This window comes from Bactrocera neohumeralis, chromosome 5, assembly GCF_024586455.1.
Source record: "Bactrocera neohumeralis isolate Rockhampton chromosome 5, APGP_CSIRO_Bneo_wtdbg2-racon-allhic-juicebox.fasta_v2, whole genome shotgun sequence".
NCBI lineage: Eukaryota > Metazoa > Arthropoda > Insecta > Diptera > Tephritidae > Bactrocera > Bactrocera neohumeralis.
The window spans coordinates 76,937,981-76,961,691 of NC_065922.1; the positions used below are offsets into that span (position 1 = coordinate 76,937,981).

General features: G+C 36.3%; 1 protein-coding gene across 3 annotated transcripts in view; it reads right to left on the reverse strand.

Moving 5' to 3' along the window:
- Positions 1-23,711, reverse strand: part of LOC126760108 (uncharacterized) — an 82,388-nt gene that overhangs the window by 35,024 nt on the left and 23,653 nt on the right. Inside the window, exon 1 of one of the 3 annotated variants that reach the window (XM_050475516.1) lies at positions 19,695-20,885. The exons of 1 other annotated variant lie outside the window; for it this stretch is intronic. In XM_050475516.1, coding sequence (XP_050331473.1) covers positions 19,695-20,611 — 917 coding nt within the window. In that variant the 5' untranslated portion in view covers positions 20,612-20,885. Of the gene's footprint in view, positions 1-11,635; positions 11,955-19,694; positions 20,886-23,711 lie in introns of those variants that run through there. One more of the 3 variants, XM_050475520.1, reaches the window with a different exon arrangement.

Sequence of the window (23,711 nt, forward strand, 5' to 3'; positions counted from 1 at the left end):
TGCTATTGTTAAAAGTAAGTATGTTTGTGTGTATGTGTTAGAGTAACAAAAAGAGAAGGTGCACACCACAACAAACACCAGTCGCTCTAGCAACAAACGCGAAGGTAAATAAATAGTGCCCCAACGCAGTGCCGGCTAAACAATGCTGTGGAACACCAAGCGAGCTGTACACGGCATTTCATGAAGAAACCAAGAAAAATCAAACAAAAAGAAAGAAATAAAGAAATTTTTTACACACACAAACGTACTTATGTATACATATATAAAGTAGTATATGAAAAAAGCATAAGACAATGAGAGCAAACGCTGATGAGTAAAAAACGCAAGAAGAATTATCACACAAAATGCCACAAATCATTCATGCAAGCCCACCGTACACTGCTTTGTGAGCAGAAAACCAGTTAATGATTGTTGTTGCTAGTGGTGAAGTTGGCTGCAACACACAGACACCTTAAACCTTAAAGTTGTTGAATAACAGAATCAGCTGTGTGCATTGGCAGCACTCAGCTGTTGCGAGAGAGCCAATACACGATATGCCACTAATGACGGTATACATTCCTTGCACTTACGAGCACTTCCCCCCGTCGGACTGTCTGCGAAAAGTAATCTACAAAAGCTGATAAGTCAAATATTTAACGAGTAGTTAATTAGCAACGGCAGCGGATTCAAGTGAAAAGCCAAACGTTAAGGCCGTTGATGATAGAAGGGCGGCATAATAATAAAATTTGGCAATAATTAAGGATTTAAAAGGTTTGACGGCTCCAAAAATCGAGTTTTTTATTGTCTTATTTAATTCTATAATATCTCTAAAATATTGTCCTAAATTCACATGTTCAACTATTCGGGGAAGTTCAAACAAGTTAAAGCTGTTCAAAAATGAGTGAAAATTATGATGAAATTCGCTAAATTCGCTCGCTTTCATTCTGGAAATTTTGCAATTTCGATTTATACTGATGAAAGTTTTACATTGATGGAATAATGTCTCTAGCGGAAAAATGGCAAAGAGTGGTCGACCAAAATGGTACATATTTGTTTATTTATTTATTAGTATAAATATAAAAAAATAAATTGAAGTTTGATTAGAAATACGAAAAGACTTTTTCGACTTTCTAATATTTATTAAGGGTATTAGAGCTTCGTTGCAGCTGAAGTTAACGTGTTTCCTGTTTTTTAATTAATTTTTTTCTTTCCGCAATTTTTTAATAGTTAAATTGACTCCAACAGCTTCAAGTGGGTACTGGGTTTGGTTAATCTCTTTATTGTTTGATTGTTGTTTTGTAGGAAGATAAGTAAATAAAAAACAATTGCTTTCTTTTGCAAAACATCGCAAACTTAATTACTGCTAACAATAAAAAATATTGCGCTAAGCTTGTTTAAAGAGTTTAAAGAGTGTGATTGCTTCGCTTGCTTGTTTCAATTACTATCGGACCTGCAGAAGTCAAACTCTTCAACTATCTTAAAATGTCATTGCTAATAATATCTCGGTAGACCACAACATTAAGTCAAATTTAAGTAATTACACTACTCAACAAATCTGAAGGAAACATTTGCGACTGATGTGCTTAGCGGTTCGATGGGTATTTGCGGTGTCCTGATTACGAATTTGAGCTCAAAAACTGTCCATCACGTACAGCAAAACTTGACTACAACAAAAAAAATTCTAGATCCGTGTTAGGAAATTTGAACTATCCTTTTGGGTTTTACCAACTCAAAATTAGCAAGAAACATCGCAGTCGCAATATGACTAAACGAGAGTTATCGCTAATCTAGCCGCATGATCTAACTGTTTCTAAAATGTATTATACAATTTCGCGCTACTTATTACTCATAAACGTTGGCGCACTTTGTCATGCACGCTGAAAATCATGAATTACTTCATTTTACTATTTTATTCATGACCATCTACGCTCAGAGACTCGCTGTCATTAACTCATCATCACACAAGCTTGTAAAATTTCGTTTTATTATACCCTGAACAGGGTATATTAAGTTTGCCACGAAGTTTGTAACACCCAGAAGGAAGCGTCGGAGACCCTATAAAGTATACATATAAATGATCAGTGTGTTGAGCTGAGTCGATTTAGCCATGTCCGCCTGTCTGTCTGTCTGTCCATCTGTCTCTATATATTCGAACTAGTCCCCCAGTTTTTATGATATCGTTTTGAAATTTTGCAAACGTTTTCTCTTCAATAAGCTGCTCATTTGTCGGAACTGTCGATATCGGACCACAATAACATATAGCTGCGATACAAACTGAACGATCAGAATCAATCTAAGATAACAATGTAATTTACGAAAAAATTGATCAGATCGGCTCACTATAGCATATAGCTACTATACAAACTGAACGATCGGAATCAAGTGCTGGTATGGAAAACTTTTGCATTTGACAAGATATATTTACGAAATTTTCTATAGATTATTTTCTAAGGCATCAATGTAATCTCCGAAGAAATTCTTCAGATCGGTTAACTATAGCATATAGCTGCCAAACAAACCGAACGATCGGAATCTAGTGCTGGTATGGAAAACTTTTGCATTTGACGTGGTATCTTCACGAAATTTGACGTGGATCACTGCTTAAGGTAATAACATAATCTCCTAAAAAATTGTTTAGATCGGATTACTATAGCATATAGCTTTCATACAAACTGGACACATAGTTACTAAAATAAATGCACCTGTGAAGGGTATATTAGCTTCGGTGCAGCCGAAGTTAACGTTTTTTCTTGTTTTTTTTTTGTGATTTCCACGTTCGCATTTTTAATTGCTTATAGTGAAACGCGTGTGCGGTTCTCAGTCATTTTGCTGCCATTTAAGCGTATAGCAAACTTTGTACTTTGTAGTTTTAGCAAAAAGTGTAATAAACAAATGCCATTCATGCAATTTGTTTACAAGTTTAACAGACACACTTGCATATGTTTGTTTACCTGCAGTGCAGGCTGTCATAAAGCGAACACTAAAATTACACTCGTAATGAAAAGGAAAACCGAGAAATGTGTGATAAATCTTACGTCATTTTGACGGAGAAATTTCTTATTGAGTTAATTATATTGCCGCCGGTGGCAATGCTTAAATGCATTTAAAGTTGTAAATATTATTAGATTTTATATTGCCTGTTTTGGACTTGCGAACACATTCATGCGCACAAATATTTCAAGCCAAAAGCTTAACATTTTTATTGCAAATTGACATTCATGCTGCTTAATAACCGACAGCAGCGACAGTGAACGTTGAAACAGTGATAAAAGGTTGTAATTACAAAAATAATAAAAAAGCTCTATTTGAAAAATAATAAAAGGTTGCAATTACAGCACTTATAAAAAGTAGCCAGCTTTAATTAAACAGGTTTCAAAACATATTAAATGAATGATGATTAAATTGCTTTTAATTTTAACAGCACTGCACTGAGAGAGACACGCTAAATTTTCTCAAGACTAATGGCGGTTTCTTTATTATGATGAAAATGTTGCTTCAGTATAAGACAACTACATTAGCTTTAGAAACATGTTTCATTTTTTACATTATAAAAACAAAAAAAAAACTCTTGCAACCAACTCAATCAAATTTTTTAGGAGAACTCGATTTAAAAAAATAATTATCAAAAAATATAAATAAACATCCGCTGGGCAAGTCACTCTCCCAACGCTTTGAGTAGGCATATGATTTAGCACATTTTACTCGTTAAAATGCAAAATTCTGAGAAAAATAAACAAACTTTAAGAAATTTTGAGAAAAGAAAACGAAATTTTGACAGTCTGTGCATACGTGATTTCCTTTTATATGTCGAGACTTGGCAACCCTGGTGTTGCAATCTTGCAACTCACAACTTTATATGTTCCCATCAGCTTTGATCTGTCAAGAAACAGTATTATCGATAACACTAAGCTTACAATTAATCGATAATTTCCTGCTAAAGCGCTACAAATTGTAATATTTACCTGCAAAATACTAAATCTATCTTCCAGCAAATATTCAAAGCTAAAATCTATTCGCGCATGCCATAAATTTGATCATAAATATTAGGCAATGCACTAATCGATTATAAGCACCCGCCTAACTTTCGTTGAAATTATGTTTAAATTTACATTATCTGTCGGCGAGCCGCCCAATTGTTTACGCTGAATAGTACAATTTAATGCATAATAGGGATCTGTGTGCTACATTTTCGCTCAGATGTTGGAAATAAAGAAAATATTTGCATTTTTGTATATTTGTGCATTTTGCTTTTGAAAAAAAAAAAATCGAGCAGCTTTGTTTATGTTTGATTTTGAAGTTAGCATGCATAGCGGAGCGCACGAGTGCGGTTGCGTATGAGTAACCAAACATTGACAGCTGTGTCGATGTTGTTGATGGTGCGCAAATAACAAAAAAGTTGAAAATAAGAGTTGAAATAGTTCGACTAGAAATTGAAACTACAAATAGTGCGCATAAATTATAACAATTTGCCAAACGGCGAGAGTGAAATTGAGAAGCGCGTGAAGTGGTTAAATAGGAAATGCAAATTACAACTGAAATTTAATATTGGAATTAATTGCAATAGTAAGAGTTTAAAAGCTGCAAACATTTTACTACCATACTCTTGTTTTCCATTTGAAAATGAAATTCTGCGTTAATGAGGAAGTGGTGGATAAGCAAAGTAATTGAGAGCCTGACAAGCAAAGTGTAAGCTTAATTTTAGCAAAATAATTATATAATTAGTGATGGTATTTTTTATAACAGCATATTGCTTGAATCGAACACTTCTATGTTACCAGCTCAAACTTCTCATATAAAGAATATCTTATTTTAGCACCAGAAAGGTAATAATCAAGTTTCCACAATGGTATAAATAAAGACAGTTTCGTTCCCTTTCTTTTTTGCAATTCGCGTGACAGAATAATGTTTAGTTCGTGACGTCATTAATGATAGAATTATGTTGTCTTTTCTTGCTTTTTCACTCATAAGGCATGAGTATCTGGAGGTCGATTTTGACAACTTGTATTATGTTTATAAATAGTTGTGGTCCGATGTTGACAATTTTTGGTCATCAAGTGGCACATCTATTCGTACAATGTTGTGTGGCGATATATTCATTGGTTTAAGGTTTAATGTGACTATATAGTTTAACTTGAGAATTTAGGACAATATTCTAGAGATAGTGGTCTGGTGGAGAACGAAATATCCTTTGTCATCAATCAAACAGTCATCGCACCCATGTCACTAACAATCATAACTTCGAAGTTGTAGATAATATCGTCTATATGGAACCAGCATTGACACCAACAACAATGTCAGCCTGGAAACAAGACGGTTTCAGCGAATTACAAGACAGCGGCCAGGCTGGTTAGATCATGTGGTCCGAATGGACGAACGAAAACACTCCAGCTCTGCAGAGGAAGAGGAAAAACTCCACTCCGTTGGAAAGACCAGGTGGAGAAGTACCTGGCTTCGCTTGGTATCTCCAATTGGCGCCACATTGCAAAAAGAAGAAACGACTGGCGCGCTGTTGTTAACTCGGTTATAATAGCGTAAGCGTTGTCTATGTCAGTAAAGAAGAAGAAGAAGCATTCAAATTGCATTTGGTACTTTTCTAAAGATTTATGACTTTTAAAATTGGTTTAATACAAAAACTAATAAAACATACATAAAGCTATAAACTCTAATGTCTTGTCAAGCCATACCACAACGACCCTGTACTGTACTGTAATACGCTTATTTCAGCGGAAAAGCTAGCCCACACTTTTTCATTCAGTCTAAACACCTTAAGCAACACAAGCAACTACATATTTCCTTTTTCATTTCCCTTCAAATTACTTTTTTAAATTTATATGCATGAATGTGTTCGTATTTTAGCTAGCACTCCCGCACCATGTAAACAACGCTCGCTTCCGCTCTGGCTACCCTAATTGCATGTTGGCATGCTTTTATCGAAGTTTCCCCGGCATTTGCAGCAATTTTCTTTAGTAGCAGTTCATTTCTAGCAAATAAATGAATATTTCAGTACTTAATTTGTACATAACTTTGGTATTTTTGGAGCCAGCTGGTCGCGACATGTGCTGCAACTCGTATGCCTTTATTTATAAGAGTTTTTCCTGCATTTGCGATTTGGAGGAGGAAAGCTATGAAATATGTGTAGCAATGCAAATGCATAATAGCGCCACACCACGAGCAAATGACAGGCGAGCATGCAGCAAGCCGCCTGTCGAAGCCATTTGCACCACAAACGACAGACAGGCGGGCCCCAACCGAATGGCAAACAACAATAAAAACGCTAGATTGGTGCTGCCGTGAATTAAAACGGAAGTGCAGCACTCTTTATGCTTTTTGATGCACGCAGGTTCGTTTACCCTTAACCCCTAACAGTCGCGTGGTAACCAAACTAAAATCCAGCCAAGGCACACGATTTCTCGCTTCTTTAACATTTAATGCAATATAGGAAAACGGAAGAAGGCGAAAAGTTATAAAATATATAAAAACGAAGCCAATAGTTGCGGTAATAGGCGACATTTTAATCGTATTAGCAAATGTCTGGTCAAACGTGGACTGGCCCGCTTGACCCGACTTAGTGCGCGGCTGCTATAGGCTTTATTGTGCGCTTTGACTCGAAAGCCAGCCAGACAATTAAGTGGTTGCTTAAGTTGAGGGTGCCCTAACAACCCCTATATTATATATTTAACGTAAGGCTTGAGCAGCTACGATAAGACATATAGAACTTGTAGGTTTTTTACGACAAACAATGTCATAGAATGCAAATCATTGCTTTGATTCAATGTTTGCTAAGGTTGAGCAGCGAAGTATATCGATTTCAACCCTGCTTTTATTGACGCAAAGAATAGAGCTCACGGCTGACCGTTTGGAAACTAATGCATATTTCATATCAGTTATCGAAGGCCGACGATTGCGGTTTTTGATGGATTTATTCCGCTTCGTTCCGATCGAAAATGGTGGAAAAACTGTGTAAAATGTGCGATACGCCTATTTAAAGCAGTTAATTAAATCTTTATTAATTTGTAATTGTCCAGATAAGCGAAACGTCACATTTCTCCTACTTTTCTTGGTGGTAATTGCATGTACCGAGCACTATTCAACATTCGACTAACAATTAGCATGTCACTTAATTGCACATAATTCTTATATGCAGTTACTTAATTGCTCCCTTTGTTAACATATTTTATTTGACTGCTTATTGCATTTACACTGACAGATGTCAATTACATTGAGGCATAGCAAGCGGCTGTTTACAGTTGATTTGCATTATTATATACTTAAATATTTACTGGATTGACATTTCAAAAGTAGTCGATTTGAGGCCGACAATTAATTGCACATAAATCATAATATTTTTTAGTATTACACCCTCTATATTAGGTAAATGACAGTTAATGCTATTTGTAGTTCATGAATAAGATTCGCGGATGGAAATTCATTTTGAAAATATTTAAAAAAAAAAAAGAAAAAACGATATTCGGTTGCACCGAAGCAATAATGCTCTTCAAAGGTGCATTTCTTATATCTTAAAAGGGTATATAAAATATTTATCTTCATTTTGATCGGTCTGTTTGTATGACAGCTATATGTTATAGTGGTCCGATCTGAACGACTTGTGCGGAGATTATGGCGGTGCGTTCGACAATAATCCATGCCAAATTTTGTGAAGATATTTCGTCAAATAAAAAGGTTTCCATACAAGGTCTTGATTTTTGTCGATCAGTTTGTACGGCAGCTATATCACATAGTGGTCCGATCTGAACAATTCTTTTATTTATGAATTGTTTTTACTATTCTATCTTCTAAGTTGGTTCGAACTCGAGACAGTGTGCTAAATTTTACTAAAATCGGTTCATCAGTTTAGGCGTCCATCGCGCACAAACAACGTGACACGTACTTTTTATATATAAAGATATAAAGATATATATATATATATATATATATATAGGGTCTCCGATGTTTCTGTATGAATATTACAAACTTCGTGGCTAACTTAAAATAGACGGTTCAGGCTATTAAAGATTACTGTGTATTTATGCAATATGAAATCATAAAATATTGCTTTACGAAACGTTGATTAGATTTTGTTTTTATGCGGTAGAAGTTTTATGTATATTTTGTTATAAGTGGTTGCTGTCATTATTACTAATAAGTTTTAACTCAAATAGTTTAAAAAAATGTATTTTACTTACGAAGCATAATATCTTCATTGTTAAATGCATACCTGTAATGAAAAAATTACGAAAAAAATGTAGTAAAACATAACTTTCAGTAGCATAAAAAATACATGCATATAAAATTACTTAAACTGCAACTTTAAATTTGCAATCAATAGCTAACATTACATTTGTATGCCCTTGGCGCTCTATGTCACTGGGACTGCTATAAAACAATCAACGGAAATAGTTGATTGCTGCTGTAGGAAAAAACTGCGTACCAACAAAGTTTTCTAGGGTTTTCTCGTTAAGCTCTTAATCACAATCGTTTGCTGAATGCACAATATTACGAGAAATAACTTTATTTGTTATTGACTGACGCTCAGCTGTGTATAAATGCAATTTAGTGCAAAGTGCAATATTTCCAGGTTTCAACACACGATTTGATTCCAATATTAGCAGCTCGATATTTCAGAGGAAATCACTTTTAAAGGTTAACCTGCATTTAATAACTAATTTTAGTATAGTCAGCATCACACCACAGTATTTACATATGCGGCCATTGAATGTAAACGGACGTCAGAGTAATTATACAAAAACAATCAATTATTTCACAAAAATTCTGCTTATGCGTGTGTTTAATTGTGACGTCAGGTAATTGATTATAACTGGAATAACTTAAACATAAAAATAACACCGATTTTTTACAGAAGATGCGATAAATCTAAAATAAGACCGATTATTATAAATAAAAAACGATAAATTTAAAACTTTCTGCCAAAACAACACTTTTTAAATTGAAAAAAAAAATAAGTTGAAGGTGTGGCACTGATTTTCGGAGAGGGCTTGTCCTTCAATCGAGAGTAGTTCGAAAGAATTATTGTGCTTCATTGTCGTTTAGTCAAAAAGGTCTTTTGGTATTTCTAATCAAACATCAACTTATTTTTTTTACATTTATAATAAATTTTAATGAACCAAATATGATCATTTTTGCCATTTTTCCGCTAGAGACATTATTCCATCAGTGTAAAACATTTCTGGTTTCTCGGCGAACAACTGCGACAAGTAATTTTCACATGCTTTTCTTGAAGCCAACTTTACACCATTAAGGGAGTTCTGCATTGACCGAAACAAATGGTAGTCCGTTGGTGCAAGGTCAGGGCTATGTGGTGGAACTTCCTAACCAAGCCCTTCACGTTTTTGCCGAGTCATCAAAGATGTGTGTGGTCTGGCGTTGTCCTGAAAAAAGACGAAGCTCTTTCTGTTCATTAGTTCTGGCCATTTTTTTCGATTGCTTGCTTCAATCTCATCAGTTGTTGGCGGTAAAATGTAGAATCAATCGTTCGACTAGGCTGGAGCAGCTTATAGTGGATGATTCCTTTCCAATCCCACCAAACACTCAGCATAACTTTTCGAGGCGTCAATCCTGGCTTTGCGACCATTTGTTGAGATTCACCATGCTTGGACCATGATTTTTTTCCCCACTTTATTGTCGTATATCATCCATTTTTTGTCTCCTGTTACCATTCGCTTCAGAAATGGTTCGATTTCATTTCGTTTCAGCAAAGAATCGCCAATGGTTAATTCGCTCCATTACATTTTTCACAGATAATTCATGTGGTACCCAAACATCGAGCTTTTTTTTTGTAGCCAGCCTTTTCAAATGGTTCAAAACCGTTTGATGATGAATGTTAAGCTCCTTAGCGATGTCATGGCTGCTTATGTGACGCTCCTGGTCAATCTTTTCCATTATTTCATCGACTGTTTCAACGATAGGTCGACCAGAGCGAGGTGCATCTTTCACATCATGTTGTGCTACACGAACTGATACAACATCGTCTTCTATTGACAAAATACGAAAAGACTTTTTCGACTATCTAATATATTATAATTTATTGGTAGAAGTATGCAGCAACTTAAAGCTTTCCAACACAATAAATGTTTTTAAGAGTTTATCTGCTGAAACTATGTAGATTTTTATTACAAAAAAATTTAATATACTATTTTTTGCATTTTGATAACCCCACGGCAACAGATCTGTACTATAACTTATCACCTCTCCTTTGCTTTAGCGCACAAAACCATTTTTATTTTTAGATTTGCTTGTATTAAACAATAATTAAATTATTTTCAAGCATCATTAACAATATTTCTATTTATGCATACATACAAACATGGGGCAGAGGGGAGGATGCTTTCGAAATTTATAATTTTTTTTTTGTATTTTTTTTTTTAATTTTGTGTAAAACACATTGCGACAGCAACTGACATATGTACAAATAAAAGATATTTCTAAACAAATATACGCACATATGTATGTACATACCTACACATGTGACAGCGGCGTTAGTGTTATCAGCACATTGTATGTTATTGTAGCTCATTCATTGACGTGTTTTGTTAAAAAAAAATAAAAATGTAGTCGCTGAAAAATATATATTATATGTAGTCATTCATGTGCTTATCAGTTCAATTTTGTCAGCCTCAATTTGCTCATTTATTTATTTGCAAAATTTGTTCGCGGAAATAGAGAAAGCCTGTAAGGAATCGCTAGGGGCCAGCAGTTGCTAACAGCGTATGAAAATAAAAAATATGTAATTGCTTATTTCAGGTGATATGCAAGAAGTGTTTAAAAGTAATAAAAAAACAAAAAAACAACTTCGGCGGCAGCGAAGCTAGAATATCCTATACAAATAAACAAATTTCTGCAAGAATTTGAAAAAAAGAAACGATTTGAATCGATCAGTTTGTATAACAACTGTATGCTGCAATGGTCTGAACTGAACAATTTGATCGGAGATTGTAGCCTCGCATTGGACAAAAATCCATGTCATGAAGACAATTTGTCAAATAAAAACAGTTTTCTAAACCAGAACTTGGTTCTTATCGCTTCACTTGTATAATAGCTATATGTTATAGCGGTCTGAGAGATGTGACAAACCTTATATACTCTTTTCAGGGTATAAGGTATATACTGTCGTAAACGCCCACCAAAAGCTGTGCAAATACAGACGTTTGGCAGTTTGACGTCAAAAGTGATTCCTCCCATATACTTTCATTTGTTTTTGTTTTAATAAACATCACTGCTTTGATTTGTTTGAAATGTATTATTTTAAGCAAACATTTTATTTATTTATTTTATAATTTCGAATATATTTTAGTTTGAAATTGCTTTCGTTTCTGTTTTTAATTTTGCGCTTGGCCTTCTTTAGAAATATTCAAATGGCGCAATTTGCAGTTGGCTTCAGTATAATGAGTGACTTCCTGCAATCACTGCTTGTATCTAGTTAAAATAATAAATAATTGTCATAAAAAAATTTCACATTTCACACTTCACCTTAAGATTTAATAACACATTAATTTAGTTTAAAACTTTAGAGGCTTCATTAATTTCCACTTCAGCCACAAATAAATTTTATTTCACAAAAGTTATTATATACTTTTCTGACAAATATAGCACCTGTAATTGGCAATGCCGCTAAGGTCAGCACGCGAAAGTAAATACGCACTTTGGATGCGGTAAAACTACGGAAAAGTCTTGGAAAGTGCACAAAGCACGTACCGGCAATGATTTCTCAAGCGTCACAAACGAACGTAGTGGTAATAAAACCGCACAAAAATAAAGACTACCCTGACTTTTCACTATTTTATTAATATATCCTTTCGTATACGACGATATGGTGACTTCCATTGAACAATAGCTTTCTTCACTTGGTCACTTGGAGCGGAGAATACCACATGCGAGACGGCTTCTCCAGCTGCTGCGCATCAGCTTCTTCATTGTACGCGATGTGAAGCGTTCGATTCGAGTCGAGAGTATTGAATGTTTAATGTTTTGCTGAGCACATTCCAGCATAGCAATTCGCTAGTTTGCTGTTGGAAGCAACGAAGCTGTGCGCTGACTACTAGCGCTTGTTGTTGTTGTGCAGTGTATGCGAGAGAGATGCCATGTGGTTATATTCAATTGTGTTTATATGTTTGAAAATGAGAGAAGAAACTTAATGCTTTTTATTAAAGGGATCATCTCACTGTGAAATTTTCGAGAAATCAATTTTTTTTAACTTTTACACTATAATAATGTTTATTCTCTCACTACAGCGTTTCTTGTAAAAAGGAGAACAGAGTGCGGAACATAGCGACTCCAATCTTTAAACGCGTTTTTCTCAAAATGGATTTTTTAAAAACGGTTTCTACTCTCAAAGGAAGAGTTTTGAAGATATCTAGTTCCAATTCGGAGAGAACATTTCTAACGTCATTCGCTATCGCGCTATGGAAGCTTTAATTTTTTCAAAAAAAAGTTAAAAAAAAGCCAAATTCGATAATTTTTGTTTAAACCGCCATTTTTTTTTTTCAAATTAAAAAAAAAAAAATTTAGCGATATGGCGACTTTTCAAAAAAAAAAAAAAAATAGCATATATTCAAAAATATCCTGTGAAATCGGCAAGGTCGTATCTTGAATAGTTTTTGAATGGCAGCGTTCTAAACATCGACCGCTCAGAGGTGCAAATATATATAGTAAGTGACACTTTAAACGCGTTTTTCTCGAAACGACATTTTTCAAAAAAAACTTCAAATTGAAACAGAGAATTGTTGAATACATTTACTATACAATGAGCTACGATCTTTTTGATTGGTTTAAAATTGTCAATTTGGCATTAAAAAAACGACAATTTTTTTCGTAAAAAAACGATTTTTTTTTTCAAAATGGCGCCATTTTCTTAATTTTTGATATTTTTCAAAGATCGTAGTCCATTGTATAGAAAATATATTTAAGTTTAATAAACATTTTGAATTTTTTTGTTTCAAGATATTTAAATGTCCAGTTGAGGCACTTTTTTTTTGAACTTCCGCAGACAGAAAACTAGGTTATTTTTCAATATTTTTGTAAAATTTTTTTTTTTTTTTTTTAATATAGCTAAAAATAATATTATTACGTCCAAGAACTTCGAAACATTCAATCTAGTACTTTCTTTTAAAAAAATTCTCGCCTTTTTTCATGGTCACACTGGTAAGCCTATTATATTTCAAACTAAAGACCCTCGAATTTTAGAGCATGAAATGGCAAACTTTAGAGTATATTTCAATCATGAAAAAAACTTCGAATTTTAGGTAATGAAATGGCTGTATTTCTGTCATGAAAAAGTGGTTTAGCTGTATGACACGTATTTATTGGAGAAACTCAAGACGCACACAACAGAAATTAGATGAAAGTGTCTAGCAAACGTTCAATGTTTGCATCATCTGAGAGTTCTAAAAACTAGTATACATTTAAACAAACACCTCAACATTTTTCCAAAACGTGGCAACCCTGTTTATAATTGAAAATAGTGTGCATCCGTGAAACTCTCATAATGTACATGAATTGTTTTAGTATTTACCACAATGCCGCCTACACTAGAACCGATTCGAAAAAGAGCTGTAATTGATGTCATAAGAGTGATATAGTACGCAAATGAGCAAGATGAGTGCTGTATATGTGCATATGTATGTGAGTTCAAAATATGTACATATGTACATATGTCAGTATGTAAATATGTGTATGCAAATGTAAAAATGTGTATTTTTTGTGTAATTTTTCAATTGAATTATTTTGCTCTGTAGAACTTATGAGCATTTTGTGTAGCTTTCTTCTCAAAATGCAAATGTATATACAAGTATGTACACATATATGTACATAGTACCTACGACTGTGCATATATGAACCAATTGTCTTAATCCAGTAATATTTTCATAACTTTTTGCTATTTTTTCTGAATTCTTATCTCCGGTGTGCGGCCACCTCAGGCGTTGATGGTACAGTGGCTTGAAATAAAAACAAAACAAAACAAGTAAGGAAGGGCTAAGTTCGGGTGCAACCGAACACTTTATACTCTTGCAACTTGCAAGAATCAAAGCCAGGGAAATACTTTAAGGTGTAAAACCAATCATATAGAGTAAAGTCAGCTGGATGTTCGAAAATCTTGTTATTAGTTATATGGGGGTCAAGTTTTTGCTCCAATTTAACTATTTTAGGCACAAAGATACACTGTCATGAATAAATCATGTTGTCTTATTTTCATTAGGATAACCTACATATTGGCCGATATATGCGGTACAAAGTCACCCGGAAGTTCGAAAATCATTATGTTAAGTATATGGGGCTAAGGGAAGTATTGGTCCGATTCAACCCATTTTTGACATACAGACATACCATTATAAAAGGATTATACCTTAATTTCAGTTATATACATATATCACACATTGACCGACATTTTCGATCAAAAGTCAACTATAGGTACCTAGGTACCGGTACCTATGGGGTTGAACAGTTTTTATTCGATTTAAAAAAGTTGTTGTCATAAAGTGACGTACACTAAAGGCATTATTCGTGCAAATTTTAATCACACAATATTTCTTTCTTTCTTGATTTTTGTACTGGAACAATATTAACTGTTTCTTGATTTTTGTACTGGAAAGTAAAAGAATCAAGTGGAATTTAAAATTGTGCTATATGGGAAGTAGGCGTGGTTGTTGTCCGATTTCGTCCAGAATGCCACGCACTAAATTTTGTCAAGAGGTGGGTCGGGTCTCGAGATATGGGAATTCAACAAAAAATGGGCGGTGCCACGCCCATCGTCCCATTTCCACACTGGCTCCTATAAAGCTCTGTCTTACCATCTCGGTGGTAAAATTTAATATTTCTGGTGTATTTAGTTATTGATTTATCGCGCTTTTAGTAGTTTTTAACAGTACCGTTATATGGGGAGTGAGCGGGGTTATCCTCCGATTTCATCCATTTTCACACTGCTGGTAGAAGTTCTTATAAGATTTGTACTCAGCAAATTTGGTTGTTGTAGCTTAAGTGGTTTAGGAAATATATACATTAAACATTATGGGCGGACGGACGGACAGACAGACAGTCAACCGGATTTCAACTTTTCTCGTTATCCTGATCATGTATATAGTATATATAACCCTATATTTATCTCGATTAGTTTTAGGTGATACGGACAACTGTTAGGTGAACAAAACTATAATACTCTGTAGCAAACTGAGAGACTAATACGTGTATACAAACTTCGTGGCAAACATACTTAATGCATCACTTTTAGGGTACAAAAAACACTTTGACAGGCAATGCACCAATTGCAGCTCTATTATGTAAGCTTTTGTTTATATTTATGCTGCACACCGCACTGCAAAGCTGTGGGCGGCATGGCCAGTCATGACAGCAACATAAAAGAGTGAAGCAAAGATGTAAAATAAATTGAAAGTAAATTGAGATCGCGCGGCGATTGTGCCGTTTGTGTGGCAGACAATGTTGCAATTTTATTGTGGCATCTGTTGGCGATATTTCGAATACAAACGTTTTTATTACTTTCAATGCTTGAAAATGTTGTACAACATTTTTATTTGGCTTTAAAGCAAACCATAAATTTTGTGCTAATTGGCCGCAAGTAGATATCAAAGCGCTGCATATAGTTTCACAACGCGCACAGAAATCTACGAACACATACTCATTATACAATATTTACTAGATTCGAAATTCTATTTGTTCTGTCTTCTGCCAGTTGCAGTACTTTTAAAACTTAACACATAAATTCTCCTATGTTTTTGTTGCACTTCACTTTTGCTGCTTAATTGATGTCTGCCTACTCAAGTGACAGTCAATTGAGCGCTCGCAAATTTAAGTGTAATCACCAATTGTTGCAGTTGCAGTTGCAGTTGCAATTGCAATTGCTATGGCAGGCAAGTGGGTCAATTAATTGATGAAGTTTGCAACAAATGTACATATTATTGCCACAGATATTCAATATCAATTTAAATGTGCATTTATTTGGTTTTAAATTACTGATTGCCTTAATTTGATTGGTGGCGGTCAACGGTACTGCGAGCAATGATTGATATGTGACATGTTTTTCAAGTGTGATTCTACAATTCGGTAATTTTGCAAAAGTCGAACATTTTAGCAATAAATTATTGGAGAGAAAAAAGCTAATCCCAGAACGATACCAGTACCCTGTTCAGGCAATAAAAATGCGAGACATTATGCGATCAGTGTAAAACTTTTCTGGTTTCTCGGCGAGAAACTGCGACAAGTAATTTTCACAGGCTTCTCTTAAAGCCAACATTACTATATTAAGGGAATTCTGCATTGACCGAAACAAATGGTAGTCCGATGGTACATGGTCAGGGCTGGATGCATTAAAGCTTCTCTCCGAGTTTTTGCCGAATCATCAAAGATGTATGTTGTCTAGCGTTGTCCTGATGGAAGACGAAGCCCTTTCTATTGATCAGTTTTTTTCGATTGCTTGCTTCAATCTTATCAGTTGTTGACAGTAAAATGTAGAATCAATCATTCGACCAGGCGGGAGCTGCTCATAGTGGATGATTCCTTTCCAATCTCACCAAACACTCAGCTTAACCCTTCGTGGCGTCAATGCGGGCTTTGCGACCATTTGTTGAACTTCACCGCGCTTGGACCATGATCTTTTTCGCATATTATTGTCACATTTGGCCCACTTTCCGCCTCCTGTAGCCATTCGCTTCAGAAATGGTTCGATTTCAGCCAGCCTTTTTTAAATGTTTCAAAACCGTTTGATGATGAATGTTAAGCTCCTTAGCGAATTTCTTCATTATTTTCACCCATTTTTGAACAGCTGTAACTTTTTTTAACTTCCCCAAATTCAAATTTTTTTGGTTAAATGATGCTTAAAATATCACCTTTTCAACAATATATGCTATGACCCAATGTGATTGGTAGCACTGGAGATATACGACTGCAACGACATCTATTGACAAAATACGAAAAGACTTTTTCGACTACCAATATATGTATGTAGGTATACAAAAGATATACAAATAAAAAGAAAATCAATAACCGTTTCAACTTTTATAAAATTTCGAAACCTAGCCCTATATGTGAATTCACCACTCACCACTTCACTCAAAAATCAAGCGATAACTAGCAAATGATTGCCGCATGGCCCAGATAACATCAACAATTTAGAGTCCGTATGCAAATACTTAATTATACGGCAAATGTGTCACTACTATTTATACCAGCGCATGTCAGCGCTTGCTAAATTGCAGCATCTACACCTACCATTAGCTACACTACACATGACAGCCACCTAAATTGACATTAAGCTCTCTAATAAAATGACGTTTGGTTGTCATTTTCTCGGTGTAACTTTTAGGCTGTGGAAGTGTCATTATTTATTTATTTATACATTCCTTCAAATGATGCATGCAAATTGCGAAATAAGTGAAGCGAGCAATAAAAGCGCGCTAAAGACGGCAGCTCACGCGTGTGAGGTGTGTCTGGCGCTGAAGAACCAACAAATTGCTCTTTAACTAATTTATGCGTAGCCTGGTGTATTTCGTGCCATTTTTTTACACCAGCGTGAGAAATGCTGATTGCGCCAGTGACGAAGTGCAGATAAACGTGTCGTGAACTTTTTAGTAAAATTTCAGTTGTTGCATGAGCTCGCGATTCTTATTAGGAATGTTTTGAAAAGTTCAAATTCCAAATTATTTATGTTTAAATAAATGAGCAGCTGGATGCGTGCAATAAATGTATAATTGAAATATTAAAATTGGTTGAAAGGTACAGAGTGGGGTCTTAAAACCGAGATTTTAAGGACCGAGATTCCAATTCGACCAAGGGTAGGCAGCTCGGCAGCTTCGTAAAAATTTGTCTAGGAATTATTTCTGCTACTACAACAACAACAAAGCATTTCGGGCACAAACAAAACTCGAGTTCGAATTCCAAGTCTTTTAAAGCTTTTAAAATTTAATAAATAAAAGCAAAACTATGAACGCCGCAATTAGCGTTGCAGGCAAAGCACACGTTGCGAAATCCCACACTCAAATGCAAGCACGCGATTTGCTACACACGCACACATAGTTGCAGTATGCACGCCACGTTGCAACTTCCTGCGGCAAGTTAGCACTTTGTTTGCCATTCCGCCATCTTGTAACACACACTCTCACACGTTTACATACACGCCATCGCTTTGGGCTTGCATAGTTGGCTGCCACGCAAATGTCTGTCCTTGTTGCAACAGTGCTTACAAGCGGCAACTTTGCCGGCCATCTTGCCACTTAGTACGCCAAGCAGCACATCCTGTTTCCGGCGCGCAAATATATGCTGGGCGCTGGCCAATTTTCTGCAACAGACAACCGAACGCTTCTCATCTCTTCGCTGGAACTTAGAGTTCTTCATACGCCGTGCCATTCCAAATGATTGTTTGAAAAGTTGCCAACTGAGCGTGTTTTTGCTGTTCTTGCAGCATTTCAGTACATGCCAAAGGTGTAGAGGAGTTCACGTGCAGCGGATTTTCTGATTGAAGGCGCGCGTGCTAGCTAAGATGGATGCATGTGTGCCAAAGAGAGTTCAAGGTGAAGCTTATTGTTAGTGCAGAAGGCGTTTATATGGTAACTAAGTGCTATCTGACAATTGGAGGCTCTTAATTATGTCAATAAATAATTGCGGCGATGTAATAGTGCCTCAGGAGTTTCATTTGTAGAATTGAATGATACATTAAGTAGAAATTGGATAAAATAATGGATTTCGAAGGACGCTTTGCAACTTTTCAATAAGTCGTAGGGTTGCTCCAAAATCGATGGATCTTCTTCACTTCTTTACTGGCGTAGAAACCGCTTACGCAGTTATAGCCGAGTTAACAACAGCGCGCTAGTCGTTTTTTTTCGCAAGATGGCTCCAATTGGAAATCCCAAGCGAAGCCGGGTCCTTCTCCACCTTCTCCGGTGTGGAAGTCTTCCTCTTCCTCTGCTTTCCCCGGCGGGTACTGCGTCGAATACTTCCAGAGCTGGCGTAGCCGCTATCTTTTAATTTGCTGAACAATGTCAATACCGACGTATATCTCATACAGCTCATCGTTGCATCGTATGCGATATTCGCCGTGGCCAACACGCAAAGGACCATAAATCTTTCCCAGAACTTTTCTCTCGAAAACTCGTAACGTACGAGTGTGTGTTACAATATGATTTCACTTCGCCTTGCTCCAAACAGCTTTAGCTAAGACCGTCTGACAAAATATTAACTTGTACCCCGTGAGGAAAGAAAGCCTACAACAGCTGCCAGATTGACTTTACTAAGTGCAAGTAGTGCGGAGGACCTCTTATGGTTCACTTTAGGCCGGAAGGATCTTGCATTCGCACAATTTGGTTGTTGACTAGCGCCTACCAAGCCCCCAAGCTCTATAAATACCGGAGAGGTAATAGAAGTTAGTTTATGGGTTCGGCCCATAACACCAAACCTTAAGCCCTAAATTTTCGCATGCTTAAGTTGAATTAAGTTGTGCGTCTTTATGTACATACAAGCATATAACCCCTCAAATCAAAAGCAACTTTCTTTGCTTTCAGTAGGCAACAAAGCGCACGATTTATAAACACAACTGAATAGTATTTAATTCAAAGCCTTATATTCATACACCCGCGGCGAATGTCAAACCACTTGACCTTGTGACGAGCAGTTTTCATACACATGCACACTTTTACAACAAATCTAATGTATTGAGTATGCATTAAGCATAGAAAACTTTTAAGTTGCTGAAAGCTTACCTTGCACACAATTCCTTCCCCCGCGCCCTTAACTTGCGTTGACTACCAACACTCCCGATATCACAGCAGCCAATTTCGCCTGTTCCGTCCGCCCAACAGGCGGTATTGTCATTCAGCTTAATAATAATGCCAACTTTTTCACTTTTACTACACGCTATACCGTTGCTGCCCGAATGTCTGGAGGCCGCCGACGCTGTCGAGGTGGTGGAGGAGGTGGTTGATGTCGTTGATGATGATGATGATGAAGATGAGGATGAGCAAGTTTTAGTTGCCTCCGCACGCGCTGCTTTGTTAGTTGCGTTGGCATTTGTGGCATTATGCCCGAAACCGGCAAACTTCTTATGCGAGCTGAAGCTGCGGCGTATCGATTGCAGACTGTGACGCAAGAATGACTCGCGTTTGAAGTCATTTTGTTTGGATTTGTTCGATTTCCCTGTAGGCGGCGGTGACGCCGCCGGGTCTGGTGGCGGCCGCGTGTTCGTCATTGCCGCACTTGGCATCGATTTCGGACGCACATGCATTTCACTCTCCACACCCTCCATAATGACGGAGGGATGTCGCAGCAAGGCACGTAAATCCTCGTCCTCGTCTGAATCGGTCTTATGCGCTTTGCATTTTTGCGCTTTCGCTTTCGCATTTGTTTTATTTTGTTCATTTTTGGCACTTGCTGGCGGTTTTGCGGTCGCAGCGTGGAGTAGCAGCGCGTCTATATGGCGGAAACTAGTAAAATTTTCTGCGCGTTGCTTAGACTTCTGCGGCAACGCATGACTTTTTAGTGATTTATCGATGAAGCTGTACGACTTGATGAGAAACAGTTTGGACTCATTTTTCTGCGCGTTTAAACGCTCGATATGCGAGTCCGAACTATTGCGCGCCAGCGACACAATGTCAACGGGGTTTTGTAAAGCGTTGGACATGTTTAGTTTGCAGTTTTTGATATTAGACGTTTCTGTGGTTATGAAACAATTCAACTTTGCTGTTTGGCAAATAAAACTGTCGTACCATTAGCTGCCAAACTGTGGTTTATGAGTTTATTTATTTACAATCTCACTGTATATTTGAATTTTTATCGAACTTTGGTTTTAACTTGTTTTATTAGGGGCGTCTGAGCTAATTAAACATGATAAACACGCGCCGACGACGCGGTCGATCGATCAGTCGCACCAATTCTTAGGCAAGCAACGCTGTTTTTGTACACGCGCGTCACTCACTCATCGGCGATCAGTCGCTTTCACGGCGCTTTGGCCTGCTAACGGCTGGGATTGACTAAGGCGCGCGCGGTGCGGGATTGCGCGCTGCTTTTTGTTTATATGTCCGTTGCAGCGCGCTCGATTAGTCAACTGACATCTGGCGCTTTATGGATATGCATAGTCCATATTTAATTTATTCATATACTATATAAGTAATGACACTGCCGATTTCTTATTTTAGTTTTATATTTATTGTTATATAAATCCGTAGTTACGAAAATTGTTTTATTTTATTTTAATTTTCTGTCATTTCTATTCTTCTTTGTTTTGATTTTTGTTTCTCCACACAGTTGTTCACTTTTGTTGTTGTCGACACGGCATCAGCTGTTTTCTAACACCAGTTAAACGAGTTTGACGTAAGCGCATACGTTGACAAAAACAACAACCGCTACAAGCGCAGCAAGACAATTTCTAACGACTTTTTGTTGGCACAAACTTTCTTCACACGCTTTGCCGAATATTGCCAAGACTTTGCGCGATGACACACTGCTGTCATTTTATTGTATTAACAAAATTAACGGCGATATATGTATGTATGTACAAACATACACACTTCACACTTGATTTCATGCAATAGCTGACGTTTATTTGAAGATTTTTATCGGCAATTAATGCATGAGAAACCGAGTAATTTATTGCTAAACAACAATTATTCGCCACAACTATTTTGCTGCGGCTTTACAACGAACGCTCGCGCTTTACAACTACTCGTACTACTCGCCGTTGTTCCGTCACCGTCATGCGCCGAATTCGCACTGAAGTCACAGCGTTGCTATCGCCAAGGTTCGAGCGACGGACGCGTCACATGCCGGCGCTGTGGGCGCGTTTGCGCGACGCCAGTGCTGATTTGGTCGTTTGTTTGTTTACTTGTGTTGGTAGTGGTTACGTCGGTCACACAATGAATGCGATAGTGGTGCGTACGGGTGGTTGTCGTTGGACAGGCGGGACGGTTAGTAAGCGGCGAGCGGCGAGTTGTTCTGACGATTAATATAATTTTTGGACATCAGCGTAAATAAAGTTGTGAAAAAGTTAACTTTTAAGCGAGTGTAAGCTAATTTAAGTTCAACACAAAAAGTGCAATTCGCTTGCTAATTATATGGCAGTGAAGTGTTTTTTTTATTAATTTTATGCTGTGATTTCCTGCTTTTTTATATTGCAATAATTTTTTTATATTGTCACAAAAAGCGGTTATCGATCACTTTTTATCGGTATACCCTCTTCCTATATTAAATTTGCTAAAAAATTTCGTACCCAGTAGTACCTGTGAGACTAACGCATTAATGGGTTACCTGGGTTTTACGACGAAAAAAAATCGTTTTGTTTATTATCTTATTTGATTCTATAACATATTCACAATATTGTACTAAATGCGCAAGTTTGAAAATTTGCGGGCTCAAACTTAGCTATTTGGCCACTTAAAATTTTAGACGCGGTTTTCTCGAAACTGTGTTTTCAAAATTCTCAAGAATTCTCGCGATATAATCTGACACACCTTAATGCAATTTTACACAGATTTTCGAAATATAATTTACAAGGTCTTGAAGGAAGGTTATTGTGACGTCGACAAATTTTCACCAATTTTTTTTTTTTTTAAAAACGTGTCAAAAATACAATATTCACACTTTTGATTTTTTTTTCGTCCAATACTTAGTTTATAGTTTTTTATTAAGAAGTTCTGATTTCAACTCGGATGCACCTTTTTTCAGAAGGACTGCCGGAAATAACGTCGTAATGGCCGAATTTCGAATATGTTCCTTTGAAATCTTTGTAAAACATGTACATATATTTGGAATAACTATTTAATTTTGAATAAAATAATTAATTTTTATATATATTTTTTTTAAATAATTTGAAAAGGCCATTTTTGTTCGATAAACCACATGTAGCACTCTTAAGTGAACTAATAACTAGTTTTTTTGAGATTCCATTCTAAAATTTTGCATACGTTTTTTTACCCCAAGAAGCCATACAAACTGATCAAGTCCGTGTACGAAAAACTTTTTTATTGAAGATATCTTCACGAAATTCCGCTCGAGGCAATTCTACAATCAAACATTTTGTTCAGATCGGGCCACTATAGCGTAATAGTGCCCATCAAACTGATCAATCAAAGTCAAGATAAATATCTTCATAAAAGATACTTTTCCTTTCTTGAGTTACCTTAATTTGACCTGAAGGTTGCAAGAGAGTCCAAAAAAACCTTTAGAATGTCTCTTTACTAAAATTCTAGCACATTTTGACAAAAATTGATGTTCTAAAGTTTTAAAAGCACAAAGAAAATTTTTTCGATTACTTTTTTCTTCAGAGCGGGGTTTTTATACTGGCGATTTTTTTTTGTTTTCTTTTTATACCTTTGTGTCAATTAATTATGTATTGTTTATTAAGTTGAGCTGCGGTAAGACACTATGTACGAGTATTATAATTCGTCTGTGATAACGAATTTTATCAGCTGTTATCGCGTGCTATCGAAATGAGGTGGTTCGCCAAGCTTAAAGGCATGTTGAACACACACGTGGTCTTCATTTTATTAATGCACGATTTTTGAAGGTCTTCCCACCATAACTATGCTGGTGTGAGGCGTGAAAACTGGCTACAAAATGAAAGACGGGGCGTATACGTGTTTTCCGTCCGCCGATAAATTTAAATTTGAGGGCGTTTGGCCTACGTGCGAGCTTGTTCTGTAGAAATTTGTGTCTGCGTTGTAGATTTAGATAAGTAAGGATGCAAATCTAACGAATCAAAGAGTTCAGCGTGTTTGGAAAAAGTA